General features: G+C 50.2%; 2 protein-coding genes across 11 annotated transcripts in view; one reads left to right on the plus strand and one right to left on the minus strand.

Annotated features, from left to right (window-relative positions):
• The first annotated feature begins 5 nt into the window (after window positions 1-5).
• Window positions 6-7,030, plus strand: Gnptg (N-acetylglucosamine-1-phosphate transferase subunit gamma). Of its 3 annotated transcripts, none has more exons than XM_060363973.1 (11): window positions 6-108; window positions 192-249; window positions 323-390; window positions 5,509-5,563; window positions 5,631-5,714; window positions 5,790-5,883; window positions 5,955-6,069; window positions 6,151-6,233; window positions 6,307-6,441; window positions 6,530-6,611; window positions 6,739-7,030. In XM_060363973.1, the coding sequence occupies exons 1-11, from the start codon at window positions 57-59 to the stop codon at window positions 6,774-6,776; spliced, it is 864 nt and encodes a 287-aa protein (XP_060219956.1). In that variant the 5' UTR covers window positions 6-56; the 3' UTR covers window positions 6,777-7,030. The 3 variants fall into 3 exon arrangements, with proteins under 3 accessions (XP_060219956.1, XP_060219957.1, XP_021492915.1); XM_060363974.1 differs by having other exon boundaries at window positions 5,868-5,883; window positions 6,707-7,030; XM_021637240.2 differs by having other exon boundaries at window positions 8-108; window positions 6,707-7,030.
• Window positions 7,008-21,430, minus strand: part of Unkl (unk like zinc finger) — a 44,273-nt gene continuing 29,850 nt past the window's right edge. For 4 of the 8 annotated variants that reach the window (XM_021637234.2, XM_060363971.1, XM_021637237.2 and 1 more), the window contains 5 exons: window positions 12,712-12,795; window positions 11,899-12,126; window positions 10,956-11,158; window positions 10,574-10,828; window positions 7,008-9,716 (listed from right to left, as the gene is read on the minus strand). In XM_021637234.2, coding sequence (XP_021492909.1) covers window positions 9,561-9,716; window positions 10,574-10,828; window positions 10,956-11,158; window positions 11,899-12,126; window positions 12,712-12,795 — 926 coding nt within the window. In that variant the 3' untranslated portion in view covers window positions 7,008-9,560. The other 4 variants (XR_002476406.2, XM_021637239.2, XM_021637238.2 and 1 more) reach the window with 4 other exon arrangements.

The following is a 21,430-nucleotide window of genomic DNA, read 5'->3' on the forward strand; positions in this document are numbered from 1 at the left end:
TTCAAGTGAAATCAGTTCCTGCTGCCGCTCACGTGACTGGGCGACTTCTGGGAGCGATGGCGGTGCGGCTGGCCGGCTTTCTGATGTTGCTGGGGCTCGCGGCGCGCGGTCAGTGTCTCCGCGCGCGCACTTCTCCGCCCGTCGGCGTCGCCCGCCTCCCCGCCCCCTGCTCACCGCCTCGCTCTCTGCAGGGCCCGCGCCGGCACGTGCCGGGAAGATGAAGGTGGTGGAGGAGCCCAACACGTTCGGGTGAGCGGCTCGCGGTCCTGCGGCTTGGGGGCTGGGCGTGGCCGGCTCCCCTGAACTTCTCTGTCCCCCATAGGCTGAATAACCCGTTCCTGCCCCAGGCAAGCCGCCTGCAGCCCAAGAGAGAGCCTTCGCCTGTATCGGGTGAGAGCGCGGGAGGGTGCCCGGAGCTGGCCGAGGTGCTGACCGAGGGGTCGAGGAAAGCCCTCTGGCTCGGGAGGGAAGGGTTCCTTGGATGAAGGACTCTGATAATGTATTCGCTGGAGGTTTGTGCATTCGTTTGTCAACCCGTGTTTTAAATGCTCGGGGGTATACACTGGAACTGCAACCCCCTCGCGCTGCCAATGCTGGCGATTACCTAGGCCTAGGCAAGCACTCAAGCCTTCAGCTATAATCCTAGCTTCTTTTGTTTGTTTGTTTGTTTTTGAGATGGAGTCTTCCATAGTAGGCTCAAGCTGGTCTCTAACTCGTGATACTAAAATCTCCACATCCCACAGGTGCTTAGACAGGTTAGGAGCTGCAGGGGTGTTGGGTGTGAAGTTTACTCAAGGTGTGTCTAGCCCTGTTTAGATCTTAGGGAGTGAAGAAAGCACCGGCATGATCAAGATTCGTTGCACAGGAAAGAACTGGGATCCTAGGAGTCAGAGGATGGGACATTGCTGTTGAAGGAGGCTCAGGGCTGGCCAGCATAAAGGGACCTTGGCTGAGGGTGCACTGGGCATGCTGGTGTGTAGCCCTGATCCCGTGGAGAAGGGATAGCCGTGGCTGGAGCTTCTGAAGCTGCAGCGAGCATCTACAAGTCTCTTCCAGCAGAGAACTAGTCAAGCTCAGCAGCTATCATCACAATCTTCTGTCATATCATAAGTGCTGTTTGGGGACAGTGTTGAGACATCCCTGATAGACACAGGTGTCCAAAGACCTGCTAGCATCACATTGTGAGCATCTGTGTGTGTGTGTAGGTGGCTTAAGATGTGGGGATTTCTCCACAGCCCTTTCAGACTAGCGTGAAGCTCCTTGCGTGGCCAGATGTTGCCAGGAACCCAATACTGCAGATATGTTTATTTTCATTTTTAGTAGTGATTTCAGAAGGAGTAAAGAGAGAGTACATAGGTTACGACAAGACGGTATTCCCAGCACTTGGGAGGCCATGGGAGGAGGATCATTAGTTCAAGACCAGGCCTGGCCTACATGTGAAGTTCCAGCATAGTTCTGGCAGGAGAGTGAAGAGATGAGGAGGGGCTTGAGTGAAACCTACTTGGTTGGAGGGTTATTCCGCCCAGGAGACAGGTTGCAATAAAATGCTTTACTATTTTTACAGGTGTACTCATTCACTTTCTGTTTCCTCACATCTATTCTTGGCAAGCCCTGTTTTGGAGGAACTTGTCAGTTTTGTCCTCAACAATTTGTTGGTTGTATAATTGTTTATAGTGACTAATAATTCTTTTTATTTCTGTAAAATTGGTAGCAAATAACTCAACTTTTTAAAAAGATTTTATTTATTTATTATGTATACACCAGATCTTATTATGCACCAGAACTCATTATAGATGGCTGTGAGCCACCATGTGGTTGCTGGGAATTGAACTCAGGACCTTCGGAAGAGCAGTCAGTGCTCTTGACCTCTGAGCCATCTCTCCAGCCCCCAAATAACCCAACTTCTATTTCTGGTTTTACTTATTTGAGTTTTTTGCTTTTCCTAGTCACTCTGGCTACAGGTTTGGCAGTTTAATTCATTTTTACTTAAACTTTTTCATTTTCTGTTGAGGAGTGCTTGCTTGCATGTATGTCTGTGTACCATACTGGGTGAAATGCCTGTAGGGGTCAGAAGGCATTGGATTTCCTAGCACTGAGGTTACAGATGGTTGGGAGCCACAATGTGGGTGCTAGGAACTGAACCATCTCTCCAGGCCCCTCATTTTTACTTTTTGCGTATACTGTGTATATTTCTGCGTGCCTGTGTGTGGAGCCAAAGGTGGAAGTCGGGTGCCTTTCTTTGTTGCTCTCTACCTTACGGTGAGTCAGGGTCTCTCACTGAGCCTGAGGAGCAAGGATTCAGCTAGGCTAGTTGGCCAGAAAGCCCCAGGGATACCCACCCACCTCTGCCTTTCCAGCACTGAGATTATAGGCATCCAGTTTTTTTTTGTGAGTGCTGAGGACCCACATTCAGTTCCTCATGCTTGCACAGCAAAAACTTTCCTAAATAAGACATCTCGCCATCACTGGCACCAGCACTACACTCATCCTTCTATAGCCTCCTCAGGGCTGGGATTACGGGCACGAAACCACCACACCCAGCTTCTCAAATGTCAGTATTGTTGATCTTTTCAGAGAACCAATTTTTGTTCTTACTTTTCTCACCAGCTCATACAGTGTGTCTGACCCACTCCTTGGATTCTGTCTGTTAGACTTCCTTGTGGCCTAGGGGCAGCCACAAGTCTCTCGAACTCCAGAATATATGCTTGAGGTCCTAAGTCAAGTCCCTGGCAAGCTTCCTCAAAAAGGCAGGTGTTTTCTTAAATGCCAAAACCTGCAGGAGACTCAATAAACCCACTCTAGTAGGAAAACCAAGTGAAGCCACTCAGCCTTAATTGAGAGGACACCATACAAACTGGGTGAAGACATGAATGAACATCCCTTATAAAGCAGTGAGAGACACAGGGATGAGAAGGATTCATGCTGCTAGTTTTGGGCCTGAGGGAGCCATACAGCAGTCCTTTCTATACTAGATTGCAGTTGTTAGTCTTTTTTTTAAATTTTTTATTATTTTAAAAATTTATTATTTTCACTTTTCGAGACAGGGCTTCAGTGTGTATCTCTGGCTGTCCTGGCACTCACTTGGTAGACCAGGCTGGCCTCGAACTCAGATACCTGCCTGCCTCTGCCTCCTAGGTGCTGGAATCAAGTGTGTGTCACCACCATTGTGTAGCAAGTACATCTTCTTGTTGCTTTTTTTTTTTTCCGGGCCAAGGTTTCTCTTTGTATTGTTGGCTGTCCTGAACTCACTTTGTAGCTCACACTGGCCTTGAACTCATAGAGATCCAACTGCCTCTGCCTCCCCAGGTGCTGGATCACAGGTGTGCACCACTGTGTCCAGCCAAGTAAGTAAATTAAAAAACAACAACAAACAAACAAACAAAAAAACAGAAAAATCAGAACATGTCACTGAAAGCGAGGCCCAGCGCTAGGTGTAGCTCAGTGTAGAAAGCACTTATACAGTATTTGTGGGCTCTGAGTTACATGGCCAGTACAAGGGAAAAATTAGGCACAGTGACATGCACCCATGGACTCAAGGCTGAGGCAGAAGGATCATTGTAACCCAGGAGTTTGAGACCACTCTGGTAACAGGACAGCTCCTGTCTGCTTAAAAGCAAACACTAAAGAAATGGACTACAAGCTCAAAGGCACACTACTGTCGTTTGTTAATTACTTTAAATTTAAGTGGATTAAGCAGAAAGTGTCGGGGTTGGTTTTTTGTTTTGATACCCTTGCTGGTCTGGACCTCACAACTCTGCCTCCTGAGTGCTGGGATTAAAAGCATGTACCACCACAACCGGAATTAGACCAGCAGTTTTTTTTTTTTTTTTTTTGTTTTGTTTTGTTTTTTTTGAGACAGGGTTTCTCTGTGTAGCCCTGGTGGCCTTGAACTCAGAGATCCAACTGCCTCTGCCTCCTGAATGTTTGCTTTCCTGCTCTGATAGGAAGGTGTCCTAGGACTCAGATCCCAGGAACCACACAGCTGACAGGAAGCCTTGTCAGCAGAGGCATTGAAGCTTCAGGGAGAGGGTATTCCCAGCTGAGCTCAGGAGCTCAGGAGCCTCAATCCGGCTCCACTTCCATTCATTGCTTCCTGGCTTCTTCCAATGAGAGAGTCACACTAGGCAGCAAATCTCTTGAAAGAGATTTATTGAAGGGATGAATCCAAGGATGGCTACCTCTGTTCCCAGGAGAGGACAGCAGGGAACTGAGCAGAAAACAGTCTTTATATAAAATATCTTAGGGAGTGCCGCTCTCTAGGGCAGAGATTTCCAGGGTAAAGACCGGTAGGATTTCAAGTCCTGATCTTGGTGGAGCTCAGGGATTGGTGGGTTTTTGTTTAGACTTTTCACCTAAAAATAGCATTATCTGGAAGGGTCCTTTTGAGATGACCTTTAATGAGTTACAGAGGCTGGAACCGCCATTATGACAGAGAGGTCTCAGGGAGGGGTCTGGCCACTTGAGGGTTTACAAAATATACAGAGTTTACAAAGGGAGTCCACTCCCTGCCACTTGAGAGTAAACAGCCAACACTGGGATTAAAGATGTGCACCAGCCCAGCCCCAATTAGACTAGCAGTTTTTTTAGTAAGGACATTCACTATCTGTTGATAAAGTAAATTTAGCAAGATGTAACAAGCACGTCTGCCAATGTCAGAGCTCCAAAACCTGTACGCAGACACCACTACTCAATCTCACCGGCCTCCCCCTCATATTTGACGGACAGTTTTTTTGGATACCAATTATCCATTGGCTTATAGGGTTTTTGTGGTTTTTTTGTTTTGTTTTTCTTTTTTGAAATAGGGTTTCTCTGTGTAGCTGTGGCTGTTCTAGAATATACTCTATAGACCAGGCTGGTCTCAAACTCACAGATCTGACTGCCTCAGCCCCTGGAACTGAAGTTACAGTGGTGATCTGCCATGCTGGTGCTGGGAATTGAACCTGGGTCCTCTGGAAGAACAGCTAGCACTCTTAACCACTGAGCCATCCCTCTCTCCCAGCTTATAGATTTTTAAAACTGTTTTATCTTTTGGTTATTTTGAGGGTCTCTCTACAGAGCCCTGGCTGTCCTGGAACTCACTAATGTAGACCAGGCTGGCCTGAAACTCAAAAAATCTGCCTCTAGGATCAAAATGCACGCTACCACATACTGCCTTGCTTATAGATTTCTTTGTGTACACGAGTGCTCTATTTGCGTGTATGCCTACACATGCACGTGCGTGTGTGCACACACACACACACACACATTCTTCGCTAGTGGGTGGGTGCTCTTGCCAATGGGTCTGTGGTCCCAATCTGCAACTAGGTAACAGTTCTGTGGTCTGAGAGGAGTCTGTCAGTCCCCAGGGGTTAGGTCAGCCAGCATCTGACCACTTCAACCCGTATGGGGAAAGGAGCTTGAGGCTTTTCTGGCCTTGATGGTTAGTGCCCTCCTGCCCATCTTAACGTCTAGCTTTAGGGGTTGCAGAGGCTTACACCTATGCTCAACCGCTGTGCTGTGTTCCTCCAGGGCCCCTGCACCTCTTCAGACTTGCTGGCAAATGCTTCAGCCTAGTGGAGTCAACGTGAGTGCTGGGCTGGCGGGTAGAGCGGGGCTGGCCTACGGCGCTCCTGATGCCCCTGTGCCCTCAGGTACAAGTATGAGTTCTGCCCTTTCCACAATGTGACTCAGCACGAGCAGACCTTCCGCTGGAACGCCTACAGTGGGATCCTTGGGTAAGCTGGGCTAGGGCAGCGGTGCCAAGTCTGCCCTCCAGGCCCCACATCATTGCTTTGCTGCCCCCTCCCCAGCATCTGGTATGAATGGGAAATCATCAATAATACCTTCAAAGGCATGTGGATGACTGATGGGGACTCCTGCCACTCCAGGAGCCGGCAGAGCAAGGTGAGGCCCACAGGGATTGTGGGTGGTAGAGAGCAACCCACCCCCAACAGCTACTGAGGCTCTCTTCTCAGGTGGAGCTCACCTGTGGAAAGAGCAACCGACTGGCCCATGTGTCTGAGCCAAGCACCTGTGTCTACGCACTGACATTCGAGAGCCCCCTCGTCTGCCACCCGCACTCTTTGTTAGGTAGGCTTCCAGGTAGGGGTGGTACGGGGAAGAAGAAGGTAGGTGGGAGCTCTGTTATATTTGTCTCCTGCTGCTCTGTAGTGTATCCAACGCTGCCAGATGCCCTGCAGCAGCGCTGGGACCAGCTGGAACAGGACCTGGCAGATGAGCTGATCACACAGCAGGTGGGTGCAAACTCAAGAGGCTGTCCCCTTGCCTACTCTTGCCAAGTACTCCTTCTACCTCTTCCACCTTCAGGGCTATGAGAAGTCGCTGAGGGTGCTTTTTGAGGATGCTGGCTACTTAAAGGTCCCAGGAGAAACCCATCCCACCCAGCTGGCAGGAGGAGGTTCCAAGGGCCTGGGGCTTGAGACCCTGGACAGCTGCAGAAAGGTAGAGTCTGGGGGTGGGAGAGGTTATAGGGGTCACTAGTTCTGATAGCTCCCACCAGGGTTTGACCAGGCTGGCATTCTTGTCCCAGGCACATTCAGAGCTGTCGCAGGAGGTACAAAGACTGACCAGTCTGCTGGACCAGCATGGAATCCCCCACACCCAGCCCACAGGTCAGTCCGCCTGCCCTGGTCAGCTGCCAGCCACACTGGGACCTGCAGCTATGGGGGAGGGGTGGCACATCCTCACTTGCTGTCTGTTCTGGCAGAAACCACCCATTCTAAGCATCTGGGTCAGCAGCTCCCCATAGGTACTATCTCAGAGCAGCTGCGGGGTGACCCAGGACTACGTGGGAACATCCTGTGATCCAGGTGGCCGTGAGACACAAAGAAATATCCTGAGCCGGAAGTGTCCTTTCCCAGAGAGGCCAGGTGTGGTCTCAGCGGAGTGCACAGAACTGGTGTGGTGGAAACATGGCTTCTTTCAGCATCTTCTAGGCCAGGCAGGGTCACTGACAGACACAGGGACCTGCTGGCCAGCCTTTGTTGTGCCCAGAGACCCAGACAAAATAAAGATTCAAAGTTTTAATTAATCCCATACTGATAAAAAATAACTCCATGACTTCTGTAAACCATTGCATAAATGCTATAGTAAAAAAATTTAAACAAATGTTAACAACTTTAACAAGTCACTAAAGTAAAGGGCATGTATTATAAATATGACCTTCTGGGTTAAGAAGATTCCATTCACAGAACATTCTCAACTAACTTCTGAGAACAAATGCACACAAAGGCTTCCATAAGTTAATCCACATGCACATCCATACTGGGGAAATGCCTGCCAACCAGGTACACAAGACTTTGACACTATTATTTACTGTTAATATTTAAAACTAGAGTTAGAAGACAACAGGCAACAGGACAATGGTGGGTCTCGGTTCCTAGACCCATGGCCCCATCTCCATTACCCACATAAAGGCCTTAAGCTCATCTCTCTCCCCTTCTTGGCCCTTCCCACCCAGGGTAGATCCTAGAAGCCTCAGCTCACAGGAGGTCTGGGATAGACAGGAGAAGTGGCCCCTTCTGGGAAGTTCTTTGGTCTTCCCCCTGCACACTGTCCTGCACACCTGTCCTCAAAGCTCAGGAAAGTTCCCCTCCTTGACTGGGACCCAGTGTGCGCTACTTCCTGCCTCCCCAACCATCACATAGCAGTTCTGAAACCGCCACAGCTCCAGCCTGGAATGTCAGTCCAGGAGGAGCAAACCAGAGCAGCTTACATGCTATCTAAAGCTTAACGCTTGTAACTGTTACAACTTGAAAATGTCCAGATGAGATACCAACCACAAACACTGTCCTGTTACCACAGAGACCAAAGGCCTGACATGGGAAACAAGTGCATAAATATGAATAAAAATAAACAATCTTAAACTATGGTAACAGTAGCACAAAATACACATGATGTAGGTACTGAGCTAATAAATCATTATCACTAATTAAAAACAAAATAGTCACTAAAACCAGGTCAATAGTTACCTTATTAAGTAGTGGGCTAGCTGCGGAATGTTGAGGATCCACTTCCTTTAAAATGATTGATATAGCTTTTCTACCAGTTTGTCTTATATTAAAAAATGGTTTTAAATCTCCTACTATATTAAATACATTCTAATTTGGTCACTGATAAAAACATTTTACCTAGTCACTTTGCACTTAAAAAATGCTATTAAAAGTCTTTGGCAAAGCCATAGGGGAGAAGAACCACTTGGAGGCCTGGGCAGAGACTGCAGGTAGGACACCGGCCACCATGGGCAAGGGTCGCCTGGACAGATGTCTCCTCCCTCGATTTCCAGAACAGTCCCAGTCCTTACTGTAGAGGGCTTAACTTATCACCGCAGACACATTCCCAGCAGAATTTGAGACATGGGCCTGAGGCAGCGCCCTGCCTTCGCCTTGGAAGCTGATGGGTGAGGTGCAGCAGCAGGGCTGCGGTTGCTGGTCACGTGATGAATTCTGATAATATCTGGATGGACAGCTCAGGTACCAGATGTCTGCTAAAACTGTCATGGACTCATACAATGCCACTGGGCATCTCTGAATCAGCTAGAGGTGAGGGTGGTCACAGGTGCAGCAGACTGGAAGTCTCAGGTTCACGCCCCTTTGTTCAGCAGAAGCTGGGGCGCCCCAGGCGACTCAAGAGGTTACAAAGCACCGTTGCCATTACAGACAAGACACCAGAGCACAGCTCCTTCCCGAGTAGATCCTGGATCCTCTGAATGATTCCTTTGCTGCATTTTTCATTAGCATGAAATTGTCTTTCAAGGGAGAAGAAAAAAACCAAATGAACCAATTCCTTCACTTCTTTTGCAAGGCACAGGCACTTGGAAGTGGCCACGGATCACATAAGTGCATGATAGAGCTCTGGATGTCACTCTAGGATACCAGAATATAAAACTCCACCTACATGCGCACCTGCACATGTTTAGGAAAATTAGTTCCTTTCATAAAATTAAGAACATCTAAATGTATATGTGTCTTTCAATAACCACTCTGCTTATAAATACTATTCATTTGCACTTAATTTTAAAATGTAAAAATCCTAGGTCGTCTCCACTACTAGATAAATGCTCATTTCCTAAATAGTTTCAGAATATGAAAGCTAACATAGTTACCATTACTGTGAGTTAACAACAAACTGATAGGAAACTTCAAGTTCACAGTACACTTATAAAGCTTCATGTTATCGCATATTAAAAAACATGGACCTAGAAAGCAGCTTATACAATTTATAATGTCTAATTAATTCCTCGGTTTACAAAGTGCTTTGACAAGGCCTGACCTACTGGCCTGGCCACAGCAGCCTCAGGACTGGGGGCACCAAAACCATGCCACCTGTCTAGGGGACAGGCAGTGGGTTTGGTGGTGCTTCAAAGGTTTTTTGATAATACCTTGACACCGGTGGTGGGGCATGATAGGGAAGAAAAAGTAGTATGAAAGGCTGTTGGACAGTGGGCGTGAACTCACATCCTGGCGTGGATGGTGCTGGAGGCCAGTTTCAACACTGTAGTGGCACATGGCATGCCGAGGCCTTTGTACTGCTCACCAGGGAAGGAATGGGTCTGGCTCTGGTCACCATGGGAGGGGCTGGCCCTTGCAGTAGGGGCACTCAGGTGTACTGGCTGCACATGGTTCGCATAAGACACGGTGCTGGCAGGGCCGCAGGACAGTGCCATGGGCCCGCTCCTGGCAGGCCACACACTGTTTGGCACGGAGTTGGAAGATCACCTGTGGGAAGACGTGGTTGGTGAGTGTGGGGAGCCCTTCTAAAGAGTGAGTGAAGCCCTGAGTAACCATGAACAGCTGACATGACCACATGGAGGATGAACCAATGCTTCAGACCCATGGGAAATCAGCAGACTTCCTCTAGTCCAAAACTGAGTGTTTACAAACAAGTGACAAGTGTGTGCAGAAACTAGCAAGTGAACACACCTTCTTCCTCTTCAGATGCTTCCTCCTCCGAGACTGCTCACCTACAGACTGCTCCTATGTAGACAAGCTAACTCCTCCATCAGAGCTTGCACAGCCCACCTGCCCCAGCTTTTCTAGTTCCATGTCCTTTCTTCATTCCCTTGCTGCCCCTATGCAGGTCACATCGGATAAGACCAAGCAAATAATGGTATCCCGGACCATAGACTGCACACTACAGCAGCTGTGTCAGAAATCTTTTGAGTCAGGCCTGGGGTGGACACTTGGCCAGGGGCCCACAGGGGAAAGCAGTCAGCAGGAAGACACTTTCTCTTGAGATGTGCCCTGGCCCCTGGAGAAAGAGGAGGAGTTCAGGGAACTGGGTCCTGGGGCAGAGCCACTCTGGTCACAGGCAAGGCTGGCAGTGGGTTACACACAATGGGCACTAAGTGGGATTCTGTGGCTGAGAGCGGCCAGAGCCCAAGAGGCTGCCCTGTGGAGAGGGAGTACATGTGCATGGACCTTGGCTGAGGTCAATGCGACACATGCGAGAGGCACCAACCAGAATCCAGGCTAGGAGCCAGGAAGGAAGGAGCAGTGTCTGGCCAGGTTTCAGGAGCCTCACTAGCCAGTCCCCTTTGCCCTCTTCTCTCCAGCAACTATCCAGCAGGACTTACCCCATCCACGGCCTCCAGGTCCAGGCGCAGCTGGCTCTGCAGGGAATGCAGCTTGGGAAGAGGGATGTCGCTGATGTCACCCAAGCTCCGTAGCCCTGGCAGTGAGGACAAACCCAGGCCCTCTAGTTCTTCCTGCAGCTGCTTCACCTGGGCCTCCACCTCCTCTTTCCTCTGCAGGGCCAGCTGCCGGTCACTGTCTGCCACACGGGCTCTTTCCTTGGCCTCTTGAGCCTCTCTCTGCCAGGCATCACAGGCCTGAAACCCAAAATATCATGCAGGAGGCAGCCATGCCTGGCCTTCCACATGCTCATCTGCCCTGCCTGTGCATCCAAGCTGTGTATCCCTTTCCCACCTGCCCAGCCCCTCCTTCCCACATGCTTACCTGCTTCACTTGCTGCCAAGATTCTTCCCACTGCCTGATCTTTCTCTTGGCCTCATCTAGTTGTCGCCTGACCCGTGCCAGCTCAGCACTGTTTGGACTTGCACTTGAGGAAGCTGGAGGGCCAGAGTTCAGAATGGGGGATGGGCTAGGGGAGAAGCTGCCAGAAACAAAGTCCCAGATGCTCCCAGGGACGCCGTTCAAACCTGAGTTTAGGAGAGACAGGGATGATGAAGCCTATGCTGTACCCAAGGCCTAAGGAGTCTGCAGGTGTTTCTGTCCCGCATGGCCTGCCACCCACCTTGATACCCTAGAAGTCACTTGCCCATGACTGCGGAAGCCTCAGCTCCCAAACCGCCTCCCCTAAATGAGGCCCTCTTGGCTCAGGAAGATCAGGGTATGAACAGAAAAAGAGGCTTAGAGTTCCTATCAGTTCTCACTATATAGCAGATCCTGGAGGTTCAGAAGAGCTCTAGTTCTGAGGGAACTCCATTTACGATAACTAGCAGTTAAGACACATCTGGAGATGGGCACATTCTCAAACATAATGGTTTAGGACGATGTGAATAACCTCTTAGTAAAAATATAAGCAGAAGACAGAGTCATGCTGATCTGTCATGCCAGCGTCCTCTCTCAGCCTGTACCATACAACAAACCCTAGGTACTAGGTGGGTCCATGTATGCCCCACCCAGAGCCCTGAGCAAGCTGGCAAGCAAGAGGCTGTGATCTGGGACACTGTGAGGATGCCCAGCTGTGGGCAGCCAGCTGTCTCGTGGTAGACATGTCTGTTCACTCATCTCTATCACATAGGTTGGACAGGGTGGTGCCTCGCAAGACACAGAACTACAGAGCTAAGAAGCCCCGCGGTCAGGAATACCCGGGATCGGACAGGACCTAGTCCAGAACCCAGAGCCGGCGGGGAGGGACCCTCGCCCAGGCACGCACCTAAAGAGCTGTAAGATGAGGCTGCAGAGCCCAGTGTAGCCGGCTCCGACCGGAGGGGTTGTGGCTGCTGGGGGGGCGTCATGGCGGAGGAGACGAGTGGCCCCGACAGGGACTGGGAGAGCGAGCTGAGTGGGGAGGTGGACAGGGATGAGGACGAATGCAAGGATGGCGAACGGGGCAGGGAGCCCGGAATGGTGACGGGTGCTGAGCCTGCCAGCGACCTGGGACCTGGTGGGAGGAGGGAGGCTGAGTGAACAAGGGCAGGCAGGGTGTCTGCCACGAAGCCACTTGCCCATAAGCCTCTAGGTCAGTAACTAGGCAGCTAGACACCAGGGACACCTATGGGCAGGTCATATCAGAGCACACCAGAGGAGCCAGGCCAGCAAGTACCACCCAGAGGGCTGCAGTCATCAGAGACTCAGAAGGGTCCTGGCAGTGGTCCTGGTAGAGCCAGCAACTCACTAGCATGGTCCTCACAGACCCACCAAAGCTCTAAGAAGGGTAGATTTCTTTTGAAACAGAGAAAATAACTTTCAGGATGAAGAAAATAATGCAACAACAGGAACCTCTTTCTATGCCACAGTGGTAAAAATAATTTCTGTTTCCTCTTGAGAGGCTCTGGTCAAACCTAAAGGGGTTGCTTTGTCACAAAAGAGGTAAACTGAGTAAGCAGCAGGAAGCTGAGCAACACAGGCAGGTGGCAGAGGCAAGGAGACTCCAAGAAGAGGACCCCAGCAGATGACTTCCCAATCACTACAGTAAGCCAGGCAGCATGCACGAAGTCAGAGGAGCCACTGAGGTCAGCACTCTCACCTGTCAATCCAAGGTCCTGCTCTTCCAAGTCTTTATCTAAGGATGCGATGTTTACGTCACTAAGACGAAGATCTAAGGCAGAACCTGTGAAATAAACCTGGTGTTACCCACTCACCTCTCAGCCAGTGAGAACACAAAACCTCTCAGAAGGAATCCTTGACCCCATACCCACCTTGCTGGAGCTTATCAACCGCTCTCCCACCCCACTGTCTCAACGTGTCTCTACTGAGCAGCAAGGGTGCGAAAGCCTCCAGAAATGGAGGCACAGCCAGAGGTATTTTATCTAAACAACCTTGCAGAGACACTGCTCTGGCCCACAGATGTTCTGCTTTTGTAGCTCATGACTGACCTCAACTCACTATGCAGCCAAAGATGACCTGAACTTCTGATCCTCGTGCTCTCTACCTCCCAAGCGCTGGGACTGTACAGGCATGTACCACTGTGCCCAGCTGGTTCTCCTTTTACTTTTACCCATTTGTTAAAATTTGACCAAGAAAATACATTCAACTATTAACATTTTTACAGGAGGTCAGTCCTGACAGGAAAACGGTTCTGAGACTGAACATTAAGATAATGAACTCTGAGACCTGAGGACTTAAGGGAGACCAGGACCTCCACTCTCAGCCTAGAAACAGTCTCTTCAAAGGCAGAAGCTGCTGGGTGTGGTAGAATACAGCTCTAATTCCAGTACTACAGAAGCTAAAGTGGGAGAACCACTGTAGGTTTGAGGCCAATTTGGTCAACATCATGAATATCTGACGTCAGAGGACACGCCTCCCACTCCCACAGCCAGAGCAGGACTGCCATTCAAGGAGCGTGTAGTGGAGAAGTTAGCACTCTGTGTAGATGGCCTGCACAGCCTTCTGAGGGAAGAAAGGACAGGAAATGGCTGCAGGAGCATGCCTGTGAGTGGTATCACAGTCTCAATACAGTAGTTAGTCAAACTTAAACTTGTAGGAACTCTGTATTGAGAAGCAATGGAACTGCAGCTCTGCCATGGTGACCACTGTCTCTTCCACCCCTTCTGTATTCTGACTGTTCACAGTGCATCTGTGACCTCTATGCTATGTGTTCAGTCTTATCTCCACTGTTGGCTAAGGGCCCCCAGACCCCAAGAACTCTGAATCAACTTCAAGATGACACAGATACTGGGTGTGGTAGCATATGCCTGTAATCCCAGCACCTGGGAGGTCAAGGCAGAGGGATTGTGAATTCCAGGCTAGTCTGGGCTGTTGCAAGCTAGCCCACCTCAAAAACAAACAAAAAGTAACACAACCAACCAAAAAACACAGATGTTACAGGTCACCATAAACTTTCCCTGAAGGACATGGTCTTCTCCCCTTGCTGGAGACAAAGGCCTCTCCACAACAGGCTATTATATTAGGAAACTGCTCTGTACCAGGACAGCATAAAACTCCAGGGGCCTACACAGCAGTGTATAAAAGCAGATGCTGAGACTTATAACCAAACTTTGGGCAGAGTGCAGGGAATCTTATGAAAGAAGGGGGAGATAGTAAGACCTGGAGAGGACAGGAGCCCCTCTGGGCACAGGGGTCTTTTCTGAGACTGATATTCCAACCAAGGACCATTCATGGAGACAACCTAGAACCCCTGCTCAGATGTAGCCCATGGCAGCTCAGCATCCAAGTGGGTTCTCTAGTAAGGGGAACAGGGACTGTCTCTGACATGAACTCAGTGGCTGGCTCTTTGACCCCCCACCCCCAAGCGGGGAGCAGCCTTGCCAGGCCACAGAGGAGGACAATGCAGCTAGTCCTGATGAGACCTGATAAGCTAGGGTCAGACAGAAGGGGAGGAGGACCTCCCCTATCATTGGACTAGGAAAGGGGCATAGAAGAAGAGGAAGGGAAGGTGGGTGGGATGGGGGAGGGGGCTACAGCTGGGATACAAAATGAATAAACTGTAATTAATAAAAATAAAATTAAAATTAAAAATAAGTAAGTAAATAAATAAATAATAAAAAATTTAAAGAAATTCCAGGGGCCACTGTTTGCCTCTGTCTAGCACTTTGCCAGGTCCTCTAGGTCATGTCCATTTTGGACTTCATATGGAAATGCTCAGGCAAAGCTGTCACTGCCCAGTTAGTGGCATACAGAACAACCCTGCTGCCAAGGATGAGTCTCCACCTAGCGCGGAGCCAGACCTGTCTCAGCCAGGGCAAGGATGCAGGGAAGCACGTCTACCACAAAGTGAAGGAGGCACTGAGTGGCAGGGGCCAGCACACTAGATCAACTCATTTTAGCTGCAACCAAGAAGTGGCTATGAGCAGAGAGAGACAGGGCGATGCTGCTGTAGTCCCAGCTGCACCTCTGAGCTGTGGGAACCTTGACAGTGCATTCTAGAGCTCAACCTCAGCCATACTGTCCTTTCCCTGTCTCTGAGTCTCATTCTTAGGACCAGTGAGCACTGCTCAGCCCCATAGTGTCCACCTGAGTCAAAGCTAGAACACAGCTCTCCTAATGAATGCTTCTCAGTGGCTCCAAGAAGAATAAACTGAATGTTCCTGATTCCTGGGGGGCACCTCATGCCTGTGTGGCACCCATCATGCTTGCTCAAGCTGGAGTGGATCAGCCTTTGGCTTGTTTCTGTTATTTCTAAACTTATTCTTAGAGCTCCTGGCACAATTGTATCCCAGCTCCCTCAGACTTAGACTTGTCGTCCCCTCACTGCTGGAGTTGTTAAAAAGACCTACTTTCTCAGACAAGGGTCTCAAGAGGAATCTTCAGGACACTGAGGCCAGGCTGCTAAAACACCCAGGAGAACACATTCCCTTTTGCACCATGTGGTCAAGGAGACAGAGCTCCACTCACTGCAGGGATCTCCACCCCCAGGAGGCCAGGGTGAGAGAGACACACAGGCAACCATTCTCAAAGACAAGCCATTCCAACATGGCTTGAGTCAATTCAGAAGAGATGAATGAGCAGGGTGGTAGGGCTGGACACTAGACACCATGGACCCTGACACCCTCAAGGACAGGTGCTGGGTAAGAAGCACCACTCTCGTTCAGGGCTTTTTACCCCACACAGTGTGGGCTTAGGAAAGCAATGAGAGGATAAAGTACAGGTAAGAGGGGCTGACCTAGCATGTACTTCTATAATTTCTGATGTCCTCAGGTCATGGGAACCAGGCACTGGTGTGATGACTGCTGAAGAGATTCATGACAAGTTGCTAGAAGAATCTCCGCCACCAGAGACTAAATGCAGAAGCAGAGTAGGACAATGCAAGCCACTACCCCAGTGCTGATGAATGGCACAGGCCTCCTGCTGCACAGGCTTCCTGTATGTCTCCCAGGTTGCGCACCTACCTGTCCCTGACTGAGCTTCTGAAGTCCTTCTTGCAGTAAGTGCCTCCTGCTGCATAAGCTGCCTCTTTCAAATGGCCTAAGATGGAGAGATGTGCTGTTCTGGCTTTCAACTGACCAAGGCCCATGGGTATCTTGGGTATCTCAGTCATGGGTGACTGAGGCCCATCTACTGGGTAGCTTCAGCTCAGGAGTTTATCATCTCACAATCTTGTAGGCCTCAAGTTCAAAATCAAAGCGTGGAGACCTGCCTGTACTCTTTCTATTGGCTTAGGGAGTATTTCTCTGGCTCCTGAGGCTTCAGATCTTCCTGGGCATGTGACCACATGAATCCTGACTTGCTCCATTGTCACAACCCTGTTCCCTACTTGTGTGTCCATATTTCTTCTTAGAAGGTCACCGTCACTGCATCAGGGGCTACTCTAATGACCTCATCTAAACTTGATGTCAACGATGGGATTTCCAAATGAGCACACATTCACAGATATGTCCTTCAATGCTGGTAACTGAACTTGAGCCTCACACAGTATAGGTAAATGCTCTACCACTCAACTATATTCTCAGCCCGAGATTCATTTTTGGTGCGGGGGGGGGGGATACAGTTTAACCCACAACAAAGGGATCCTGGGGACACTCCCTTACCATGTCTGCCCATGAACTCCAGGCCTTGCCCTCTACTCACAGAACTGCCTGCCCCTTGCTGTGAGTGCTAACTTTGGGCAGGACATACATCTCCAGCTCTTGTTCCTCTGTTGCCATCCTCGCTCAGTTTCCTGCCCCTCTCATCCTCACACCTCCTCAAGCCCCACCCTTTCCTCTGCCTTCTAGATCTTTCTGTCCAGCTCTGTCTCTTGCAAGGCACTTGTTTCTATAGAGCTCCCTCTTTCCGACTGAGTCCATCTCTCTGCATCCTCTTTCACACAGCTTCCCTCTGGAGGCCTTGCAGCCTTTGCCACAGCCTGGTCACAGCCTATACAGTGGCTTCTGAAGCCCTACATTAACAGGGCTCCATACCTTAGTAGGTCCCAACATCTCAGCACAAATGAGTCTGTGACATAAGTACCATTCAGCCTTAAAACCAAGCAGATAGGCAGCAAAATGAGAACCCACCAAAATGAGAACAAAGACTTAACCCATTAAAGTCCATTGTTTTGGGAAAGTCCCTAAATGTACTAGCCTCGCTTCTAGTTCCTACAGTTCTGCTTCAGGCTAACTGTTCTTGCTGTAAGGTATGTCAACCCAGGATGTGGTTTTTGTGCTTAAAAGCTCCAGCCCCCATGGACAGCCAGGCTAAACAGTGAAACCCTCTCTCAACAAACAAACAGCCCACCCTGAGAAAGGTTTGGGATTGTACTTAGTCCCAAATACCCAATATATCTGCAGGTGGCTAAAAAAGCCTTTCTATTGACTTAACCCATGTCAGAATGGTCTCTGGTGGACACCTCAACCTGCCCACTCCCTCTTCCATGTCCTAGATGGCCATTCTGTAGCACACATCCTATCCCAGGGTCTCATCTCTCAGGCATCTGGAGAGAGCTCTCTCCTAAGAGGAGGCATGCTTTAAGGTCTCTTCTTCAATGACAGCAAGCTAAGCATAGCTTTCTCTCTACTCAACACCAACTAAGACTTGAGTCAGCTTTCATGGCTGCCATCATCCATCCTCTGGCCATCCCTGTACTACGTACAGCCTGTAGGAACAAATCTGTCTTGAATGGAGTTCTTGCCTCTCAAACTTGAGTCCCTCAGCGAGCTGGCCAAAGCTTCCTGGTGGGTCCACCCTTGACACAAGTCCTTCTTCATAATCCATTGCTGAGCATGTCCCACTAGTCCCAGATCTCATCAGCCTTCAAACCGTTGTGTGCTGATTCAGTACATCTGAACAGAGCTGGCCAAAGTAGGCAGACCGAGGATGTGTTCCCATCCTTCCATACAGCAACCTGCTCTATCCCGCCCGGTTGTCCCCAGTACAGAGGCCCCAGCCTATCCTTTACACCTGATCTGGAGCAGGGAGGTCAGCCAGGCTTTCCACCCTGGACTGGCAGCCTCTGCGCCTAAAGCCTGGAAAATTAAGTGAGGGACAGTCCGTGGCTCCTGTGACCTTGGCTCAAATGTAAACACTCATTTTGAAGAACTAAGGAGCAAAGAACAGCATGGAAATGGAAACCTGTCTTCCCCGGATGACTCAGTCTGGTCAGGATCTCTGTACCCAGGACAGAGTCCTAGGTGTAGAGGCCGCCTTACACCACACAGTACATGCAGTTCAGAGGGGCCAAGCTGCGACAGAAGTGCAATCAACCCTAAATGGAAGCCCAGCACAGGATGTGAGCCACTGCCCTGGAGCCCAGCAAGGTATCAGCAAAAAGGGGATGTCTGGGGAGTCTCTGGGCCCTGTCAGCCTTAATTCAGAGCTACAGGTCCCAAGGGGATATCCTACTCTTTTGAATGTTTAGGTACCCATCCTACACCCTGGTCCACAGGGCTCTTCTCTCCAACCTCACTAACCCTAATGATCCAGATGATCACACCCAGTACTTCTGAGTCACACTTACAAAAACAAAACAACTTAGAAAAAGAGTAGAGACCTAGGTGAGCCTCCTTACATAAACAGCAAGTGTTTGAAGGCCAGGCTGTGCCACCTGACTCACAACCAGCTCCACCAAATCACCTGAAGCCATCCAGATCTCAACAGCAACCAGCAGAGAGCTCCTGAGTTCTGTCCCAGGTATCACCAGTTCCCAATATGACACAGCACATTCAAAAGGTGCTGCAGTCCTCTAGGGTCAGGAATGTATGAAAAAACAAAACACACAGACTGCAAGGAGTTAAAGGGAAGACATGATGGGAACCTTCTCTAGCTGCAGCTACAGAACAGAGGAGCACCAAGCAAGCAGAGTACCTGCACTCTGAACTGGGATAGGTGGAGGAACTGCAGGGAGGCAATCCTCACAGGAGAAGAAACACAAGCCGCAGGAGGGGCCACAGGGGCCCTGGGTAACAGCACCAACAAACGCAAGTGAGAGTTCGAGTAGGCATTTGAGTTAACCTCCTTCTACAGCCTGAAAAACCTGGTATTGATCTCATGATCTCACGACCAAAGAGGTACATGGCTCCCAGGGAACATGCACCGGAGGGACATGCATTTTGAAGGAAAATGACTAGAAGGGAGGCGCACCAAGACCTCCACCTGGGCGAGGAGGGTGCACTTGCACGGAAAACTACCTGGGATTTCGCTGACCGACCAGGAAGATCTCACGGGGAGACGCGCGTCAGGGGAACCACTTGAGCAGATGCGTGCCCAGGGGAGCCACCACCCGGGAGGATGTGAGTGTAGGACAGAAGCCCCTGGGGGACGCGCGCGCCCGGAGAGGAGGATGCACACCTGGGGAGGAGGGAGGACGCACGCCCGCTTCAAAGCGCCGAGAAATGACCCAAAACTTGGTGCCGGGCTACCGCGAGACTGGGATCTGCCGCAGCCACTGCCAATGCTGACTCATAGCCTCTGCAGCCGCGGCCGTCACTGAGGATTCAAACCTGCCTGGTTCGCGCTCCACCCTCGCCAGCCGCCGGCCCAGCCCGCGTACAGGCCCCGCCCACTCACGCTTTACACCCTGCCCCCAACACCAGGCCACACCTCCCCGAGCACCCGCTTACCAGGTGTGCCAGAACCCGCAGGTTTCAGCTGAAAGCCTGACTCGCAGAAGAGAGGGAGGGGCGGAGGAGGAGGGGATGAGCACAGATCGGTCCTCGCGGTCGAGAACCAGAGGCAGGCTCACACGGACTCCCATAACCCTCGCCCGCTGCCCCTGCCCCTCCTAAACGTGCAGGCACTGCACTTGGCTTCACCTAAAGGAAACTGCTCCACAGCGACACTGCCCTCCAGTCTACCCCTCCTCATCCCCAACCCTCTAAACTGAAAAAGAGAGGGAGGGCCAGCCCCATGGGGTAGCCTCTGTGTCTAGGAACCATGAATGCCCATCACTGGGAAGCTAGCCCACTGACTTTTTGTGTAAAGATAGGACCCTTACAAAATAGATTTTTTCTTTTGAGACAGGAAGGGTCTTGATATATAGTCCAGGTGGCCTCAAAGTGATCCTCCTGTCCCAGCCTCCCAAGCACTGAGATTACAGTAACCAGCTGGATATACATATGACCTCAGCTGGCATTCACGGTGAGGAAAGAAAATATTCACTATTTTAACCAGGAAACAGCAACTACTATAAACTGTAAATGAAGACTGGTGCCTAGTAAACTTAAGGCCTTGGGTTCCATCCCTAGCAATGCTAAACTGATAAAAAAAAAATGCATTTTTTCAACTTTTCGACTTTGTGGCTGAGGCCATGCATTGCATCTTAAATAATGGCTGGAACTACTGTAAATACGTTAACACACCTGTCAGCCTGAAACACCTGACAGTGCAGGTCTTCTGGAGACACTTTCAATGCTCGTGGTATCCTGGATCAACTTTTCACCTCAGTGAGCAAATGCCCACAGAGCATTTGCTCAGGGATGGGGATCTAAATGTCCCTCAGCATTCTTCTGCTGGGTATCCTCTTTACCACTGCTGGTTTGACACTAGAAAACCGGAGGGGTAAAGGTCTTGAGGCCAGCAGGATTCTTAGAGCATCAAGGGGCCTGAGGGAGTGGGTGAGCATCTGAAGTCCATCTGCAATAACTCTGCCCGACACAGCGCCTGATACCTACAGAACTTCCCTCCTTCTCTCCCTGACCCTAACAGCAGGGACAGGGAGATGGTGGGTTCTTGGAGGTTCCTGCTGCCTCCTGAGGCTGGATAAACCTGAATTCTGGAGGGTTCCTGAGGTGAGACAGACACTTCCCTGGGGGGACTCAGGTCTCCTAGGGAAAGCCACAAGATTATGCAGTGATTTAGAAAAGTGACAGAATGGAAGAGCCATAGTCTATCCTGAGTGAGAGCCTGAGGGCACATACTGCTGCCCAGAAACTCCTTAGGCAGCTGCCCACAGTGCTTTCCCAGGAGCCTCAGCAGCACACTCCAGCTCCAAGATTGCCTAGTCAGCCCCCATGTAGTACAGGACTGCCTTTAACTGTCCCTTGAGGATGATGAAGGGAACCCTCCGCTACCAGCATTTGGGACGTCATTTCCAATCTGCGTTCAACACGGGACTCTAGCTGGCCCACAAGGATAGAGCTTGTGCAGTCTTGTGGGCAGTTACTGACCTGCCTCTATGTCTGTTAGGTAGGGCTTGCCACTTGTACATCAACATGGACACCTCTACTCTGGGTCCCTAGGCAGCATGACCTTCCCCAAGCTAGAGGGCTTACCTTCCCAGTTCTACATCTCCAAAATCACCGCAAATGCAATTCTTCTGTGTGTCTCCCAAGGTCAGGGCAAGATACCAGGCTTTGGAGGCTGGAGGGATA

This window comes from Meriones unguiculatus, chromosome 11 (genome assembly GCF_030254825.1).
Source record: "Meriones unguiculatus strain TT.TT164.6M chromosome 11, Bangor_MerUng_6.1, whole genome shotgun sequence".
Taxonomy (NCBI): domain Eukaryota; kingdom Metazoa; phylum Chordata; class Mammalia; order Rodentia; family Muridae; genus Meriones; species Meriones unguiculatus.

Bases quoted from the DNA above. Each gene is read 5' to 3' on its own strand.
- Gnptg (XM_021637240.2), top strand. From the start codon at position 57: ATGGCGGTGCGGCTGGCCGGCTTTCTGATGTTGCTGGGGCTCGCGGCG. The intron at 109-191 runs GTCAGTGTCTCC...CGCTCTCTGCAG, and splicing joins GCTGGGGCTCGCGGCGCGCG to GGCCCGCGCCGGCACGTGCC. The intron at 5,884-5,954 runs GTGAGGCCCACA...CTCTCTTCTCAG, and splicing joins CCAGGAGCCGGCAGAGCAAG to GTGGAGCTCACCTGTGGAAA.